The sequence below is a fragment of the Acromyrmex echinatior genome, chromosome 4 (genome assembly GCF_024713525.1).
Source record: "Acromyrmex echinatior isolate Ae372 chromosome 4, ASM2471352v2, whole genome shotgun sequence".
Taxonomy (NCBI): domain Eukaryota; kingdom Metazoa; phylum Arthropoda; class Insecta; order Hymenoptera; family Formicidae; genus Acromyrmex; species Acromyrmex echinatior.
The window spans coordinates 8,377,492-8,394,205 of NC_141855.1; the positions used below are offsets into that span (position 1 = coordinate 8,377,492).

General features: G+C 26.7%; 3 protein-coding genes, 3 long non-coding RNA genes and 1 pseudogene across 9 annotated transcripts in view; 3 read left to right on the forward strand and 4 right to left on the reverse strand.

Moving 5' to 3' along the window:
- Positions 1 to 16,714, forward strand: part of LOC147909913 (uncharacterized) — a 32,527-nt gene that overhangs the window by 6,878 nt on the left and 8,935 nt on the right. The window contains exon 5 of the long non-coding RNA XR_015544844.1: positions 9,867 to 9,961. This is a non-coding gene — a long non-coding RNA (uncharacterized LOC147909913). The remainder of the gene's footprint in view (positions 1 to 9,866; positions 9,962 to 16,714) is intronic.
- LOC147909914 (uncharacterized) lies at positions 486 to 2,801 on the reverse strand (annotated as a pseudogene). Its single transcript, XR_015544818.1, has 3 exons — positions 2,529 to 2,801; positions 1,449 to 2,326; positions 486 to 906 (listed from the first exon to the last, which is right to left on the reverse strand). The product of XR_015544818.1 is annotated as an uncharacterized LOC147909914 (transcript).
- LOC147909915 (uncharacterized) lies at positions 2,656 to 4,576 on the forward strand. Its single transcript, XR_015544857.1, has 2 exons — positions 2,656 to 2,743; positions 3,112 to 4,576. It is a non-coding gene; the product is annotated as an uncharacterized LOC147909915 (long non-coding RNA).
- Positions 4,556 to 7,659, reverse strand: LOC105154805 (4-vinylanisole receptor-like). The gene is made up of 6 exons (XM_087405534.1): positions 7,243 to 7,659; positions 6,408 to 6,753; positions 5,580 to 5,816; positions 5,241 to 5,354; positions 4,981 to 5,136; positions 4,556 to 4,807 (listed from the first exon to the last, which is right to left on the reverse strand). Exons 1-6 carry the CDS (start codon positions 7,497 to 7,499, stop codon positions 4,757 to 4,759), a joined length of 1,161 nt encoding a protein of 386 aa, XP_087261660.1. The 5' UTR covers positions 7,500 to 7,659; the 3' UTR covers positions 4,556 to 4,756.
- Positions 8,285 to 10,566, reverse strand: LOC147909916 (uncharacterized). 2 transcript variants are annotated; one of them, XM_087405549.1, is made up of 6 exons: positions 10,310 to 10,566; positions 9,754 to 10,096; positions 9,371 to 9,604; positions 9,092 to 9,205; positions 8,836 to 8,991; positions 8,285 to 8,603 (listed from the first exon to the last, which is right to left on the reverse strand). In XM_087405549.1, exons 1-6 carry the CDS (start codon positions 10,564 to 10,566, stop codon positions 8,553 to 8,555), a joined length of 1,155 nt encoding a protein of 384 aa, XP_087261675.1. In that variant the 3' UTR covers positions 8,285 to 8,552. The 2 variants fall into 2 exon arrangements, with proteins under 2 accessions (XP_087261675.1, XP_087261676.1); XM_087405550.1 differs by having other exon boundaries at positions 9,754 to 10,123.
- LOC147909917 (uncharacterized) lies at positions 10,461 to 14,533 on the forward strand. 2 transcript variants are annotated; one of them, XR_015544825.1, is made up of 3 exons: positions 10,461 to 10,519; positions 10,604 to 14,389; positions 14,451 to 14,533. It is a non-coding gene; the product is annotated as an uncharacterized LOC147909917 (long non-coding RNA). The 2 variants fall into 2 exon arrangements; XR_015544824.1 differs by lacking the exon at positions 10,461 to 10,519 and having other exon boundaries at positions 11,146 to 11,235; positions 11,519 to 14,389; positions 14,451 to 14,530.
- On the reverse strand, positions 12,432 to 16,681 carry LOC105152450 (odorant receptor 82a-like). The gene is made up of 6 exons (XM_087405548.1): positions 16,221 to 16,681; positions 15,455 to 15,797; positions 14,892 to 15,125; positions 14,615 to 14,728; positions 14,347 to 14,502; positions 12,432 to 12,828 (listed from the first exon to the last, which is right to left on the reverse strand). The coding sequence occupies exons 1-6, from the start codon at positions 16,475 to 16,477 to the stop codon at positions 12,778 to 12,780; spliced, it is 1,155 nt and encodes a 384-aa protein (XP_087261674.1). The 5' UTR covers positions 16,478 to 16,681; the 3' UTR covers positions 12,432 to 12,777.

The following is a 16,714-nucleotide window of genomic DNA, read 5'->3' on the forward strand; positions in this document are numbered from 1 at the left end:
ATCGCATTAATTCGCGATAGTAACGTTACACAGCAAATGCTGATTTTTGAAACATAATTATACTATCTTTTATAAAATTACATATAATTCTTATAATTCTTATAATTTTTCTGTACTATACGAAACATTTTTGTGTAATACAGATAAATCTCAATCAAAAAAAAATTTTTTTCTGTTAAATTAAAATAATATTGATGTGTGCATATTGTTATATTTAATATATATTTAACGTGTAAATGGAAATTCTTTTGCAGAGGGTAATAAAATATTTTATCTCTAAATTGTGCAAGGAATAAATCCATGATTTTTAATTAATATAAAATTTGACTACGTTATATAATGTATTGTAATTTAAGAAAAGACGCGAATTAGATTATTATACTAAATTTATATTTCGGGAAATATACTATATTACAATGTGAATTCCTAGAATTACTAATATACAAATAATTCCCCAGGTAGTAAGCAAATGTTACTTATTATAATTATTTTGATGTTAAAATGACATCTTTAATGTCTTTTTATTTGAGTCATAATACTTTTTTGTTAAAAAAGAAATCGATGCTCTAATTTATTACATTGCCAATAATACCGATAAATATGATCCCGAAGCATTCATAATCTAGAAGAATATTGTATTTTGGTATTAGAGAATATTTTCTTTTAGTATTAAAAAACATTTTTTAACGCAAAGACGAGATTTTTATAATATAAATCTTATAATTGAACAAAATTTATAGAATAAATATAAATCTTATACTTGTAAAAGATTGTAAGTATAGTTCCATCATCTTTCCAGCTGTAAGCGTCAGTGGCTTTTGTGATTTTAGTACAAATAATAGGACACGACTATCTTTAGATTTCATATCATGCAGAACTGTATGTCGCAAAACCAATTTCCTTACTCTATAAAAATTGAAATAATAGAAAAATTTTTAATGTCTACAGAGTACTCTTTATAACAGCTTTTTTAATTAAATATAATAAATTGTTATTTATTAACATTCTACGGTAAATATTAATATATTTAAATAAATTTTATTCGTAACCTTGTTTTTCAAATATTCTCCTGCATAGCAAAACATATATGTTTCGAGATTCGTTATAAAGTAAAATAAAAAGGATTTTATTAATTGCTCTGACGCGTTGGAGTTGCCGATTGACTGTGATATTGTACAATAATATGGTATAAGAAAAATTATTAAATATAAACTAATATAACACTAGTAATGTACAAATATATTATTAAATATATAATAAATAATAAATAATATATTTAATTATTACATTTTATTACAACGTATATTTTAAGTAAATGGGTAATTAATAAAAACTTAAATAAATAAAATAAATTTAAATATTAATAAATAAATTAATATTTAATGTTATATTATATTCTTGCAATTATATTCTCAAACACTAAGTTTATATTTAATAATCTTACTCACCGTTACGACAAGGAACGCTAGCAAACAAATCATTACCGAGTTTAACACAAATAGCACCAGCGCAATATATGTAAAAAGACTTCCGATATATTCCGATAAACGTATAATCTTTTTATGTTTATAAATAATTTTAGTTGTTGCGATGGAGATTGATTCATCTTTGCTTTCATCTTTGGAGGATACAAGATGCGTTAACCAGTAACGCACAATATCGATTTGGCCAGCTGTATGAAAGGTCTGAAAATAAAGATTGCCTATGGAATTAATCAGAATCCATAACTAGTTGTTCAAACTGCAAAAATGGACATTGTACAGAATAATATTATTAAAATCCATAATAATAATTAAGATAACATAATTTATTCCAATTTTTGTATTTGTCATGTGCATCATGCTTTTAAATGATAAATACAATATAGTTACAAATTAAAAAATTAAAAAATTGTTTAAGTAATTGTAATTGTTAAAATTAAAAATTGTTTTATATTTTCGCGATCTTGAATATCATTTGCACATTCACAACTAACTAGAGAATTATTAATAAAGAATTTATTGCACTAGGCGACCTGGACCACATCATCAAGAAAAAGAATTCTGTTATTAAAATACATCTATATGTGCGTTGCGTATTTATATCAAACGGAACTTCTATCTTAGTAAAGAAGCGTAACTCCGTGGTCGTATTATCGGTGACGTCGACATTGGCCAGGATGACACCAATACCATGGCCAGAAACTGTCATTGTATGAAGAATGAGAATTAAGTTTGTAATACGTTCCGATGTTTTTGCTTTGCTTGCTGTCTCACGCAAGCTGATATCGTTATTAACGCAATCACTCAAATCCTCTTGCATTATTGTCAAGACTTCGATGAATTTTCTATGAATGGTGATGTTCACCGATCATATTGTCGATCTTAAAGCAAACTTAATTTTCGTGCTGTGACCACATGTTTTAGATATTTAATATTCCTGAATGTAATATATGTAAACCAAAATTTCTCACGTATTCCAATCAGCAAAATTTGATGGAACACATTTATAAATTTTTTTTTTTAATTTTGCATACATATGTTACTTACCGCTGATTCAACCAAAACACAAGACACTTAAAAAGCATTTTGGAATGTGCCATAACAACAGGCAGGATGTCCATGAATTCCCAAAGTGTGGCCGAATGCATATGTATCATAAAATAACGGTAGTTCAGTAACAGCACTGAATAATTATCACTGAAATGATGAATAATGTTCTCGAAAATAAAACACATGGTGCGCCTGGCCAAACACCGCTCAAAGTATAAATTTTGCTGTGCGATTTAGCGGATTCTGATGATCCATAATTTTCTATATAAAAAAAACGATATTGCTAAAACATATAAAAATTTTGCTAGACATATACAAATCTGAAAATAATTATGTAGGAAAAACTTGTGTATAATGAACAATATTGCAAAGAAACTTTGATATTCTGACGAAAAGCTTCAATATCCCACATAATTAATTATTAATTATTTTGATTTAATTAATTAATTATTTTGATAGTCCAATAAAATTATTTTCAAATGTGTATTGAGCTAAATTTGTATATACTTTAATACCGTTCTTTACATATAGCTCTTTTTATTCTTGCCTGTATGAATAAGTTTGTCAAAATATATGACAGATAACAGAATGAAAATCTTCGGCAAGACAAAAGAAATATGCTTCAACAAAATGTGTATCTATCTTTGATGGACTGTTCGGTAAAATATAATTTATATTTTGATGGAAATCACATATACATCACAGAATATTATACATATCTGCACAAGACTAAGAAGTAGAAAAAAATCTAAAACATCATTAAACAGCTATATCCCTCAACGCAACTGATCAACAAATTGTATTCATTAAATATTTTTATTTTACTGTCAGCACAGATCGCAAATATATTTGTCGTATTTTTTTTCTCAAATTTGTTGCAAGATGAAAAAAAATAAAGAGTTATTTTTCCCTCACAGTCGATAATATAACTGCGAATTGTCTACTTTAAATATGCAATGATTCGTACGGTAGATAAATTGACTATGTATAGTCTATAGTCAGTCAGTTTGCGGACTTTCAGGAAAATTTCGAAATCTAGAGACTAAAAATTGGAAGGAAAGAGAATTCCTGCGAGAACGAAATGTTATTTGTAATAATGAAAAGTGTTTATAATAATTTATGTGTTATTAGCAATATTCATGTTTTAGCAATATGATAATAATATTACAAATATTACACGGATTTCTAATTAGGAATATAAAAATATATGTGAAAAATTCATCACAATGTAAATAAATCGAAACTATTTGTTAAAAAAGACATAATTATAATGTCTGGCACGTATAAAAATTACGTATACAAAAGTGAAAATTTATAGTTAATCAAATAAACAAAATATATCTTATTAATTACTTAAAATTTATTATAAATTATATACAAGTATTAGGTGTTGGAATTAATTCGTAGCGTTTTTAATGAAAGAATGTTATTTATTTCACATGAGCATTAAAAAATACATTAATGAAAGTACTTCCCATCACTTGTAAAACGCTACGAATTAATTCCAACACCTAATATAAAAAGTATATTGTTTTAATATCGAGATAAAATGTTTTTAGATAAATCTTACAAGTATATAAAAACGTATTGTTATTTTGATGTGTATAAAATATATTTGTTATTGTTTTTCGTGAATTTCATTGAATGAGAGGAGAAAAAAAGAAGGATCATTTCTTCCTCTCTTGACCACTAATCTAATAATAATATACCGCAAATTATTTGTTCTAAATATACAATGATTCATATTTTACGTTTATGTCTATTACTCTGTTAACATGTAGTTTTTCTTCATAGACCTTAGCAATAAACTAAACTAAATTAAATTAAATTAAATTAAATTAAAAATTTATGCGTAGGCAGATATGACAATAATGTCTGATGGCCAATCGTGATCAATGACCTCTCAGAATAAAAAATTCTAAAATTTATAGAGGGGAAAGAATCAACAGAAATATAAATTATAAAGTGCAACGCTACGAAACTTTTACATTATTTTACTTGTTAAAATTCAAGCAAATAATAAATTTTATTTTTTACATAGTAAACAGTGTTTACGATATTTCTTAACTATAGATGTAGACGATAAAACAAAAAAATAAGAAGCTTTATGATTATTTTGTATTATATGTGAAAAAATATGTTGTAGTACAATGTGCGTTTTTATAACTAGTGAATTAGGAATAATTTATATTTTCTATAATTACTTAAAAGTTATTGACCCTCGTTCATTGCATCGCCAACAGCATTGATAAATATGAACCCGAAGCATTCATGATCTAAAATATGTTAATGTTATCTGTTGCCACTGTTTTGGAAATTAATATTTTTAATTACAATAAATATTCTAATACTATATGTTTATATATAATAAGCAAGTACATATATGCTTCTTTTGTCATGTATTTTTCTTTTCGTGTTTAAAGATAAAAAGTTTACATATAAATCTTACGCTTGTAAAAGCTTGCAAAGACAGATCCATCATCTTTCCTACCGTGAGTGTCAATTGTTTTTGCGATCTCAATATGATAAATAACAAGATTCGACTTTCAGTAGATTTCAAATCGTACCATTCACAGTTGTACGCCGCGACCCCAATTTCTTTACTCTATGAAAATGGAAATAATAAAATTTTTAATATTCATAGTATTCTTTATGATACTTTGCAAGATAGAAAATAATTATATATTTTTATTATTGTTATAAATTAACCTTGTTATTCAAATATTCTCCAGCATAACAAAATATAAATGCTTCGAGATTTGTTATAGTGTAGAATAGAAGTGATTTCATTATTTGTTCTACCGCGTTAGGACTTCCAATTGCCTGAAAAATTGTAAAAATAATATGAGAAGTTATTAAAAATACAAATAATATAAAACAAAATAATATAAAATATAAATTAAACATAACAAAGAAAATGAAAACGTATGAATATACCATATAAATAATGCTATGCAATATAAAAAATAAATCATTAAACAATGTTATATTATTGTCAATTACAATTGGACGAATTACAATAGTTTTGTATTTAATGGTGTTACTCACTGTTACGATAACAAAACCAAGAGAACATATCATTATCGTGTTTGACACAAACTGAAGCAACGCAATATACGAATAAAGTATTTCAATGTTTCTTGAAAAACTGATAATTTTTTGGTGTTTTTGAATAATTTTACTTGTAGTCGCAGCTACTGATTTATGTTTATCTTCATTCCTACAAGGCACAAACTGCATCAGCCAGTGCCGCATAATCTCGATTTGGCCAGCCGTATGTAAGATCTGAAAATAAAAAAAAAGAATCTAAAAATAAAAATATCTTAAGTACAAAATAAAACAAAATGCAGACAGAATGTTTTAGGATTTCTAGCACAAAATTTAGAGGATCTTATGAAAAGAAAATCAACTTTTGTTCAGTAAAATCAACTTTCTGTTCTCCAGTTTTAAGGAGCCGTGCATCCGGTTATACATGATGTCAGACAGTTTATGTTCTTTGATTTTATTTCTGTAAAAAAAGAACACCAAAGAAAGCAAAAATGTAGGCTAGTATTGTCAGATGTGCACAATGCTGTTAACGATCGATTGCGTGTCTTACAACCGGCTGAACAAGGACATGTAATTCTTTAAAAATGCATCGGAAAATACAAATTTTTTTAACGAGAGTTAATTTTTTTGGATAAATCATTACTTATTTTTTCCCCTCAAACAACAAAATAAGTAAATGCACAATGATTAAATAATATCGTCAAAACAAACACAAATAGAATTTTTTATAAGCCATTTTAATTTTTGCATCTTTTACATTGGCAGTTTAAACGCGTATTATCATTTTAATTAGATACAATTTCCATGGATAAAGAATTTTTAACTTACCAGTGATAATAATAAAGAATTTGTTATACCAGCCGCCCAGTCACAAAGAATCATAAGTAAAAATTCCGTGATTAAAACAGTTCTGTACGTAAATTGAGTGTTTATGTCGAAAGGAATTTCTATTTTATTGAGTAAAGGTAGTTCTTTCGTAGTGTTAGTGACATCAACATCAGCTATGATGATACCAATGCAGTATGCAACAACTGTCGTCGTATGAAGAGTGATGATTGCATTTGTAAAGCGATCCGATATTTTCGCTTTGCGTGTTGTCTCACGTATGCTAATGTCACTGTTAGCGCAATCATTCCAATCTTCTGCCATCACTGTCAAAATTTCGACGAATTTTCTGTGAATAATTGCTTTTATTAATCGTACTATCGCAAGATAATCTTAATTGTCATCATGTAAATGTCTAGGCACTTAAAATTAACAAATAATTGACAAATAAAGATTTGTTATTTTTATTCACCAACAATTTTTGTTTATAAATTATTAATATAATGAATATAACTATATATTAATATTATAAAGTAAAAATATTGCAACAATATTTTTTAATTAGAGCGCTTTATAATATTTTTTTACCTGAAGCTGATCAAATTAGTATGAAATACACACATAATATTTTAAAAAGAATGTTTGGTGATTACATAATAATATTATTTGCAATTATATTTTAAAAATGAAAGTTGTATAAATAAATTTTTTGTAAAATTGTAATTTTGTAATAACAATATACATCTTTCGCTAGAGCTTTGACATGAATAATGATTGCATCAATTGTAATATTTTTGATGCTTTCAACGTTGTATACAAATTAAATAATATTACTTACCGCTCATTTAACCAAAACACAAGGAACTTAATAATAATTTTGGAATATGCTAGGAAGCTGGACAAACAATCCATTAAATCTATTATTTCGGCAGAATGTACATGTGTCAGAAAATAACGGTAGTGACAGAATAAGGTAATTGTCAATGAAACGATCCAAAATATTCTACAAGGTAGAACATACGATGTGCCCGGCCAAATACCACACAAAGTGAGCATAAATTTCAACGTGTGGTTAAGCGTACTTTTACGAGTCATAATTTCTTATTTCTTTTTATTCTCCGTTGTACACAGCGAATTCATGAAGGTGCATACAATAGAAAAAAAAACTTCAGTTAGATAAAAGAAATATATTCTGATCAAACGCATGCGTTCTACGTATTATAGAATGCATGTATGAAAAATATTGGAAGCTTCAAAGAAATATCAATAGATTCAACTATCAGCAATTGATCGTAATTGGAGTTGCTCATTAAATATTTTCATTATGCCGAGTGCGTAGACCGCGAATACATTTTGTTGTGGTTTTTCATTTATTTAACATAAGAAACGGAAAGATACGTGAGGTTTTTTTTCCTCTATCTTATGCGTTTGTACTACAATCGTGAATTGTTCACTTTAAATATGTAATGATACATGCGGACATAGATACGATGTATATGTCCGATGATCAATCGTGACCACGATGTTTTAGGAAAGTCTTAATCTCTAAGGAATGAACGAACAGGCAACTATATGCAATGCTACAAAATATTACATTAATTTGCATATAATAACTAAAAGTGATTTTGTGTTATAAAAATATAGGTATTATAAAAATACAATTAAGATTAACACATGCATGAATTTGTATCTGAAAATGTATGTGAAATAATATATATATATATATATATATCACATATATGTCAATTAGAATTTATGCAAATGAATATTCAAACAGATTAAATGATATAATATCGTTAACTCGCTACATTATATTTTTTGTAAATAATTTTAGTGTAAATCATTTTATCTTTTTATAACGAAAAGTGTATATACATATATTTAATTATTTAACACTATTTTATTTAATGTTTTCTTTAAAAATTGAACAATTCTTAGAAAATAGAAAGGTAAGGTTCTCTGATAACATTTAAAAAATGACTTATTTTATATTCTATTGTAGATTACTACGATTTTAGAATATTTAAATTATATTACTATTTAAACCATGAAAATATATGTTGTACTATACGCATCACTAGTGAAGATATATTTACATGATATATACTTCACGACTACTATATAAAAATCTTCAAATATGTGACGTGATTATTGCATAGCCAGCAATACTGACAAATATGATCCTGATGCTTTCATGATCTATAATAAAGTATGATCTTTTTGTATTAGAAATTAATATTTCAGAAGATTATGATTTTTGTCACCAAGAAATGTTTTAAATATTGCTATAAAAAATTTAAAAACTTAATGGATTGTCAGAAAAAAATTTAGGTAGACAAAAGGTAAATTTTATATAGAAAATATCTTTATACAAATATTACGTATATAATTATTGTCCAAAATTATTTTGTGTGCTACGTATAAGTCTTACACTTGTAAATGATTCTAAGGAGAGATCCATTATTTTTCCAACTGTAAGTGTCAATTGCTTTTGCGCTCTTAATATCACGAATATTAAATTACGGCTATTTTTAGGCTTCATTTCATACCAGGCGGAATTGTACGCCGCATTTCCAATAGCTTTACTCTGAAGAAAGTTCGAAATTGTTAAAAGAGGTTGTCATAACATGTATTAAAATTTCTTCTTTCAACAATCTCAAAATAATCATTATTTTCTCATCTCTAACCTTGTTTTTTATATATTCTCCTGCGTAACAAAATATAAATGCTTCGAGATTCGTCACGGTGTAAAATAAAAGAGATCGCATTATATGCTCCGTTGCATCGGGACTGCCAATTGCCTACATTTTTAAAGTAGCAATTATTAAATACGATCCAAAATTATAAATGAACTTCTGCGTTACCCTAATGAGTAGCAAAAAATTTATTTTGCAACAAAAATTAAAGTTTAATTTTATAAAATGCAGTATTCATTATTATGTATAATACTTAATGTTTTTACTTGCCGTTACAATAAGAAATCCCAAAGAGCAAATCAGCACAGTGTTTGATGTAAATTGCACTAACGCGATGTATGTATATAAATCCTCAATATATTCCGAAAAATTAATGATTCTTTGATGCTTGCGAATAATTCTATTTGTCGTGACGGTGACAGCCTCGTATCTTTCATTTTTTTGTGGTACGAGTTCACTTAACCAGCAACGCAAAATATCCATCTGACCACCTACATGTAAAGTCTAAAAAGAAAAATAGTACATTATATCTATCAATCAAATTAATGTATTAAATAGCCAAAAAACCGTTTTAAAACAATATTGCAATTATTTTTATAATTACCAATATGTATTATTTATGATGTATTCCGCACGCGTTGCAACTTACTTACCAAAGTTAAGAGCAAAGCATTCAATAGACCTGTTCCGCAGCCAGACATAATAAGATGTACAAATTGCATAGTCAGAAGCATTTTATACATGCGTTTTGTGTTTATGTTGACAGGAAGCTCCACTTTTAAGAGAAGAGGTAGTTCAGATTGCTCGGAGATGTCGACATCAGCCAAGAGAACGCCAATACTATACGCAACAATAGTTAACGTATGAAGAGTAAACATTGCATTAGTGATACGATTTGCTAATTTAGCTTTGCATGCTGTTTCGCGCATATTGATGTTACTACTAGCGCAATCATTCCAGTCCTCTGCCATTATCGTCAAGATTTCAAAGAATTTTCTATAAATTATTAACTTTATTATTCGGCTATGAGAGAAATGTAAGACACAGAAGCCTTTTGTGTATAACAAATAATAATTATTAAATATTTTATTTATTTGTTTATTTAAATATATATTAATTGTAATAAATATAGAAAGTAATGGCAGAAAATAATGAAAATAACTTTAGGTAACACATATGTTAATTATTTACTGTAACATTTGTACTTACCGTTCATTCAGCCAGAATATAATCAATTTAATTGAAAATTTTACTTGCGTTAAGAAACTACTGAAACAGTCCATCAAGTCAAAAATATCTTTAGAATGCAAATGCATTAAAAGATAACGGCAGTGACAAATTTCATCTATTGCTAATGCGATAATCCAATACGCTCTGCAGATTATAACACACGTTGTGCCTGGCCATATACCGCACAGAGTGAGCATTAATTTTAACGTACGATTAATTGTGCTTTTACGCGTCATAATTTCTTATTTCTTTTTACTTTCGTTTTTACCCGAGGAAAAACATCAGTTTGTACGTAGGACAACGCTTCTTCAGGGAGATAAAAGAAATGGATTCTCTGTTTCTCTATTTTTTTCTTGTTCAATATTCAATATTTTCCATTGAGAACTCGATGTATATTCTAGAATAACTTCATAAAGACTGGAAGATCCTACAGAATCATCAAATGGGTGCTCTCTACCATGATCGGTCAATAAGAATATCTCATTAAATATTTTTATCATACCACATGCAGCCCTTACTTGCATACATTTACCGTTTCACAACATTGATATAAGAAGAGAGAGAATAGTAGGGTCATTTCTCCTTCCCTTGAGTGCTGGTAATGTAATAGCATATTATCCAGTTTAAATATGCAATGATTCATACGAACATGACCGCGACGACGCATGCATCTGACGGTCAACCGCACTTCAGCTGTACAGTCCGGAAAAGTTTTGAAATTCATGCAGCAGAAAAGCAGCATAGAAACACAAGTGCAGTGCTAATATATAAGTATTTCTGAATGTACAAAGCAATTTGCAGCATATCTGTGCACTGATGTTTTACAAGAAATCAACAAATGCATAGAGAATGCATAAGTAACAATAAATGTGAAAATGATACAATATAATGTTTCAAATACGAAGGTATGTTTGAAGAACTAAGGAATTATGTGTTTTAAATAAAAACTAGTAAGAACACATAATTTTTCTCAAACTAATGAAAGAAATATCATGGTTCTATATACAGTTAATATTTTTATACAATGGTATAAAAGTATATATTGAAAAAATATTTACTATGTATATATTATTATAATATATGTACATATATTAATATATACGTATATTTATATGTACATATATTATGTTTTAATTTTTTTAATTAAAAAAGTCGATCTTTATTCGATCACTTGGTTTGTTATTTTAGGCGACAGTCACTTAAGAAATTAGTTATACAATGGATATTAATAGCTGGTTTATTTCATTGTCAGTAGTACCTATAAATACGATCTTGAAACCTTTATAATCTATAACAATGTTAATACTATTAGTGATAAAGAAAAATGTATATGTATTATTACCAGACATATTGTTGTATTTCAGAAGTGACATAACTCAGAAATGTGATTTTCGAGTTATTAGAAATGAGTTCAGTAAATATTATGCTATTATTTATTAAATGTAATTTAACTTGATTTCATTTAAAAAATCATCAAAATCGTCACAATTCAAAAAGGATGGATTTTTAAAAATTGTGAAAATTACAACAGTAAAAAATTATACAAAATCTGATTTATACAAAAAAAAATTGAACAATTAAGAATATATATTCTTTTTGCCAATATAATTGATTTGATTAGTTACCTAATAATTTTCTGTCAAGTTAAAAAATATTTTTTTTTTTTTGGAAATCTTAATTTATCAAGTCGTGTTATTTTTGAAGTAAGAAAGCAATAAGTCTATATATAAGATATTTATATAACAAAAAAGTTTTTATCTCTTTCTGAACAATAAAAATATTATTCGCTAATAGATAATAAAAATGGATAACTATGTTATTGTATATAAGAAGTTAAGATATGCTTTTTCTTTAATTATATATATTATATCTACATATATCTTACATTTATAAAGAAACACTCAAAGGAAAGGACTGTCATCTTGCCCGCCGTAAGCTTTAATTGTTTTTGAGATTAAAACTTGTTACATTATATTTTTTAAAATAATTTTAGCGTTATTCTTTTATAACGAAAAATGTATATTTGTAATTATTTAACTATTTTTTTAAATATTTTCTCTAGAAATGGAAATGTGTGTAAAACTGGACATGGACACACAAGTCACATCAGATTGCTATATTTTTTATTAATTTAATTTTGATTATTGACTAAACATATATTATTGATTTAAAATATTAATGACATAATATAATATAATATAACATGATTATTTTACAATTCTTAGGAAATAGAAGTCTAAGATACTATGATAACATAAAAAAATGATTTATTTTATAATCTTCTGTAAATTACTACGTTTTAAAATATTCTAAATTATATTACTATTTAGGCTACGAAAATATATGTTGTACTATATGCATTTCTATTACTAGTGAAGATATATTTATATTTATATGATATATCGCTTCACGACTATTATATAAAAATCTTCAAGTATGCGATGTGTTTATTGCATAGCCAGCAGTACTGACAAATATGATCCTGATGCTTTCATGATCTATAATAAAATATGAACTTTTTGTTAGCTATATAAAATATTAATTGAAAATTAATATTTTAGAAGATTATGATTTTGTCATCAAGAAAAATGAGTCTTAAGTATTGGTTAACAAAATTTAAAAACTTAATGGATTGGCAGAAAAAAATTTACATAGCAAAAAGTACATTTTATATAGAAGTATTTTAATACTAATATTAGAGTTAACCGAGGTAAATGTGATGGCGAGGAATTGCGATGCTTAGTTTTATGCATTAAAATAAAAAAAATTTATATTTTATATTGTTCTATGTTCAAAGATAATTTCATTTAAAATTGACTCAAGTTTTTCTAAATATAAAAATTTCATTTTATAATAATTATCGAATCTGTGGAGCGTTGTAAAAAAGTTAGATTATCAAAGTTTGCGGATATCTATTCAAAGTTAATTCTTTTTCAGATAAAGTCATTTAAATATTCATTACTTTAAGATTACTATGATTCTAAATTAAGTTGTTTTGTCAACATAATAATACAATTAATAGGTATACAATTTTTTAATTGAACATGATAATTACATTAATTAAATCAATGTATGGGGTAAATTTGACGACAAGTATAAAAAAAACGGTGATACTTTGCGCGCAATTGCGCTAAATAATGGTGTGCCTGTTATCATGAATGCGACAGCAAAATACTGACGACTGTGCATTTATTAATAATTTTACGTAAGTACAATTCAAACATCATACTTTGGATAATAACACTACATTCGTACAACAATATACATGCGTAATCTGTTATTATTATCAAATGAATATTAATTTCATGTCAATGATTTGTCAACAATTTTGAGGTTATAAATAAGAAAATAAATTTAAATGCTTTTTGTTGTTTTTCCTTAACTCTCAATCTTATATAACATAAATAACTTTGTGATGTATTATAAGGTTTGTTAGCTAAATATTTAATTATTTTACACATCATTCCACGAAACTATATTCCGAAGGGAAAGTTTTATTTATGATAAGAAAAATATTCATATATCTTTGCTTACCTAAATATAAAAAACGAAAAGATGATAAATGTTAAAAAGACATGTTCATTTTTGTTGATCATATATATTTTAATAATAAAAATGAATACCGTTTGTCTTTTGAAATTACTATTAATGCTTTTTTTATTCATTTCTTGTAAATAGATTTGATTTATATCTCAATAATTGTCATTATCACAATCATCGCTGAGACCGTCACATATTACCCCGCGATATAAGGTAATATATGATTTTTGAAGAGGATAAGAAAATTTATTTTTATACGTAAACGAGGAATAATTTTGGTTACTAATTTAATATTTTTCTATTAATAATAGAACCTTTAAAATAATTATTTGTACAAGAATTAAATAATAAAAATTAAGAAAATGGCACGTTGTTGAATTCCAAATTGCGTTTTTTCGTCACCATTACTCTGGTTGATACCCCCCAACGTACAATTATTCTTCAAAATTATTATGTGTGCTACGTATAAGACTTACACTAGTAAAAGATTCTAAAGAAAGATCCATTATTTTTCCAACTGTAAGTGTCAATTGCTTTTGCGCTCTTAACATCACAAATATTAAAATACGGCTGTTTTTAGGTTTCATTTCGTACCAGACGGAATTATACGCCGCATTTCCAACAGCTTTACTCTAAAAAGTTGAAAATCGTTAAAAGAGATTGTCCTAATATGTATTATAATTTCTTTTTTAACAATCTTAAAGTAATCGTTATTATTGTCATAATTTTTTCCTCTTGCCTAACCTTGTTTTTCATATATTCTCCTGCGTAACAAAATATAAATGCTTCGAGATTCGTTACGGTGTAAAATAAAAGAGATCGTACAATGTGCTCCGTTGCATCGGGACTGCCAATTGCCTGCAATATTAAAGTAACAATTATAAAACGTTTCAAAATTATGAATAAATTTTTACGTCACTCTAACTAATCGCAAAAAGCTTATTTTGCAATAAAAATTTATGTTTAATTTTATAAAATGTAATATTTATTATTATGTGTAATACTTAATGTTTTCACTCGCCGTTACAATGAGAAATCCCAAAGAGCAAATCAGGATACTGTTCGTTGTAAATTGCACTAACGCAATGTATGTATATAAATCCTCAATGTATTCCGAAAAAATAATGATTCTTTGATGCTTGCGAATAATTCTGGTTGTTGTGACTGCGACAGATTCACATCCTTCACTTCCTTGTAGCACAAGTTTATTTAACCAGCAACGTAGAATATTCACCTGACCACCTACATGTAAAGTCTAGAAAAATCATATTAGGTGTTGGAATTAATTCGTAGCGTTTTTTAATGAAAGAATGTTATTTATTTCACATGAGCATTAAAAAATACATTAATGAAAGTACTTCCCATCACTTGTAAAAACGCTACGAATTAATTCCAACACCTAATACATTCTGTCTATCAATCAAATTAATACATTAAATGACGAAAAATATATTGTTTAAGACAATATTAATTAGCAATTATTTTTATAATTATTATAATTATTATAATTTTTATAATTATTTATAATTATTAATATGTATTACTTATAAATGAGAAGTATATTTTACAAGCGTTGCAGCTTACCAAAGTTAAGAGCAAGGCATTCAATATACCCGTTCCACAGCTGCACAAGATGAGATGCACGAATTGCATGGTTAAGAACATTTTATATGCGCGTTTTGTGTTTATGTTGACAGGAAGCTCCACCTTTAAGAGGAAAGGTAGTTCGGATTGCTCAGTGATGTCGACATCAGCCAAGAGAACGCCAATACTATATCCGATAATACTTAACGTATGAAGAGTGAACATCGTATTAGCGATACGATCCGATAATTTAGCTTTACACGCCGTTTCGCGTACATTGATATTATTGTCAATGCAATCGTTCCAGTCTTCTGCCATCATTGTCAAGATCTCAAAGAATTTTCTACAAATATTAATTTGATTACATTGCTGATAGCTATGGGAGAAATGTAAGATACAAAAGTTTGTATATTTAGAAAAGTACATTATTATTATATAAAGTAGTATTACATATAATAATGTAAACGTATTTTTATTTATATATTACTTTTTTTAAATGATATTTTAACCTTCCTATTCTTTTTATAACTTGACAAAATAAAATGTGTATACAAATTTCTTATACGTTTTTTATCAGAAATTTAAGAAAAACAAATATTTATATGTAACAAATAATGATTAGTATAATATTTTGTTTATTTGTTTATTTGTTTATCTAAATATATATTAATTGTAATAAATATAGAAAATAATGACAGAAAATTATGGAATTAACTTTGAGTAATATACAATATATGCAAATTTATTGTGCAGCATTTATACTTACCGTTCATTCAGCCAGAATATAATCAACTTAATTGTCAATTTTACTTGTGTTAAGAAACTACTGAAACAGTCCATCAAGTCAAAAAGATCGTTAGAATGCAAATGCATTAAAAGATAACGGCAGTGACAAATATCATCTATTACTAATGCGATAATCCAATACGCTCTGCAGATTATAACACATGTTGTGCCTGGCCATATACCGCACAGAGTGAGCGTTAATTTTAATGTACGATTAATTGTACTTTTACGCGTCATAATTCCTTATTTCTCTTCGCTTTCGTTTTTAAGCAAGAAAAAACATCAGTTTATACGTCAGTCAAACACTCTTTCAGGGAGGTAAAAGAACTGTGTTCTTTCTTTCTTTATTTTTCTCTTTTATTGAATTGAATATTTCCCACTTAGTATTTTCCAATGAAAACTCGATGTATATTCTTGAATAACTTCATAAAGAGTGAAAGGTCCTTCGAGATCATCATATGGACGCACTCTACT

Excerpts from the sequence above, each read along its gene's own strand:
- LOC105154805 (XM_087405534.1), bottom strand. The coding sequence starts at position 7,499 with ATGACTCGTAAAAGTACGCTTAACCACACGTTGAAATTTATGCTCACT. Across the intron at positions 5,817-6,407 it reads ATTCTTTATTATTATCACTG|ATCTTACATACGGCTGGCCA; the intron begins GTAAGTTAAAAA and ends TTTTATTTTCAG. Across the intron at positions 5,137-5,240 it reads GAGAATATTTGAATAACAAG|AGTAAAGAAATTGGGGTCGC; the intron begins GTTAATTTATAA and ends CCATTTTCATAG.
- LOC147909916 (XM_087405550.1), bottom strand. The coding sequence starts at position 10,566 with ATGACGCGTAAAAGCACAATTAATCGTACGTTAAAATTAATGCTCACT. Across the intron at positions 10,124-10,309 it reads ATATTCTGGCTGAATGAACG|CCGAATAATAAAGTTAATAA; the intron begins GTAAGTACAAAT and ends TTTCTCTCATAG. Across the intron at positions 9,605-9,753 it reads ATGCTTTGCTCTTAACTTTG|ACTTTACATGTAGGTGGTCA; the intron begins GTAAGTAAGTTG and ends TTTTCTTTTTAG.
- LOC105152450 (XM_087405548.1), bottom strand. The coding sequence starts at position 16,477 with ATGACGCGTAAAAGTACAATTAATCGTACATTAAAATTAACGCTCACT. Across the intron at positions 15,126-15,454 it reads ATGCCTTGCTCTTAACTTTG|ACTTTACATGTAGGTGGTCA; the intron begins GTAAGCTGCAAC and ends TGATTTTTCTAG. Across the intron at positions 12,829-14,346 it reads CTTTAGAATCTTTTACTAGT|ATCATGAAAGCATCAGGATC; the intron begins GTAAGTCTTATA and ends ATTTTATTATAG.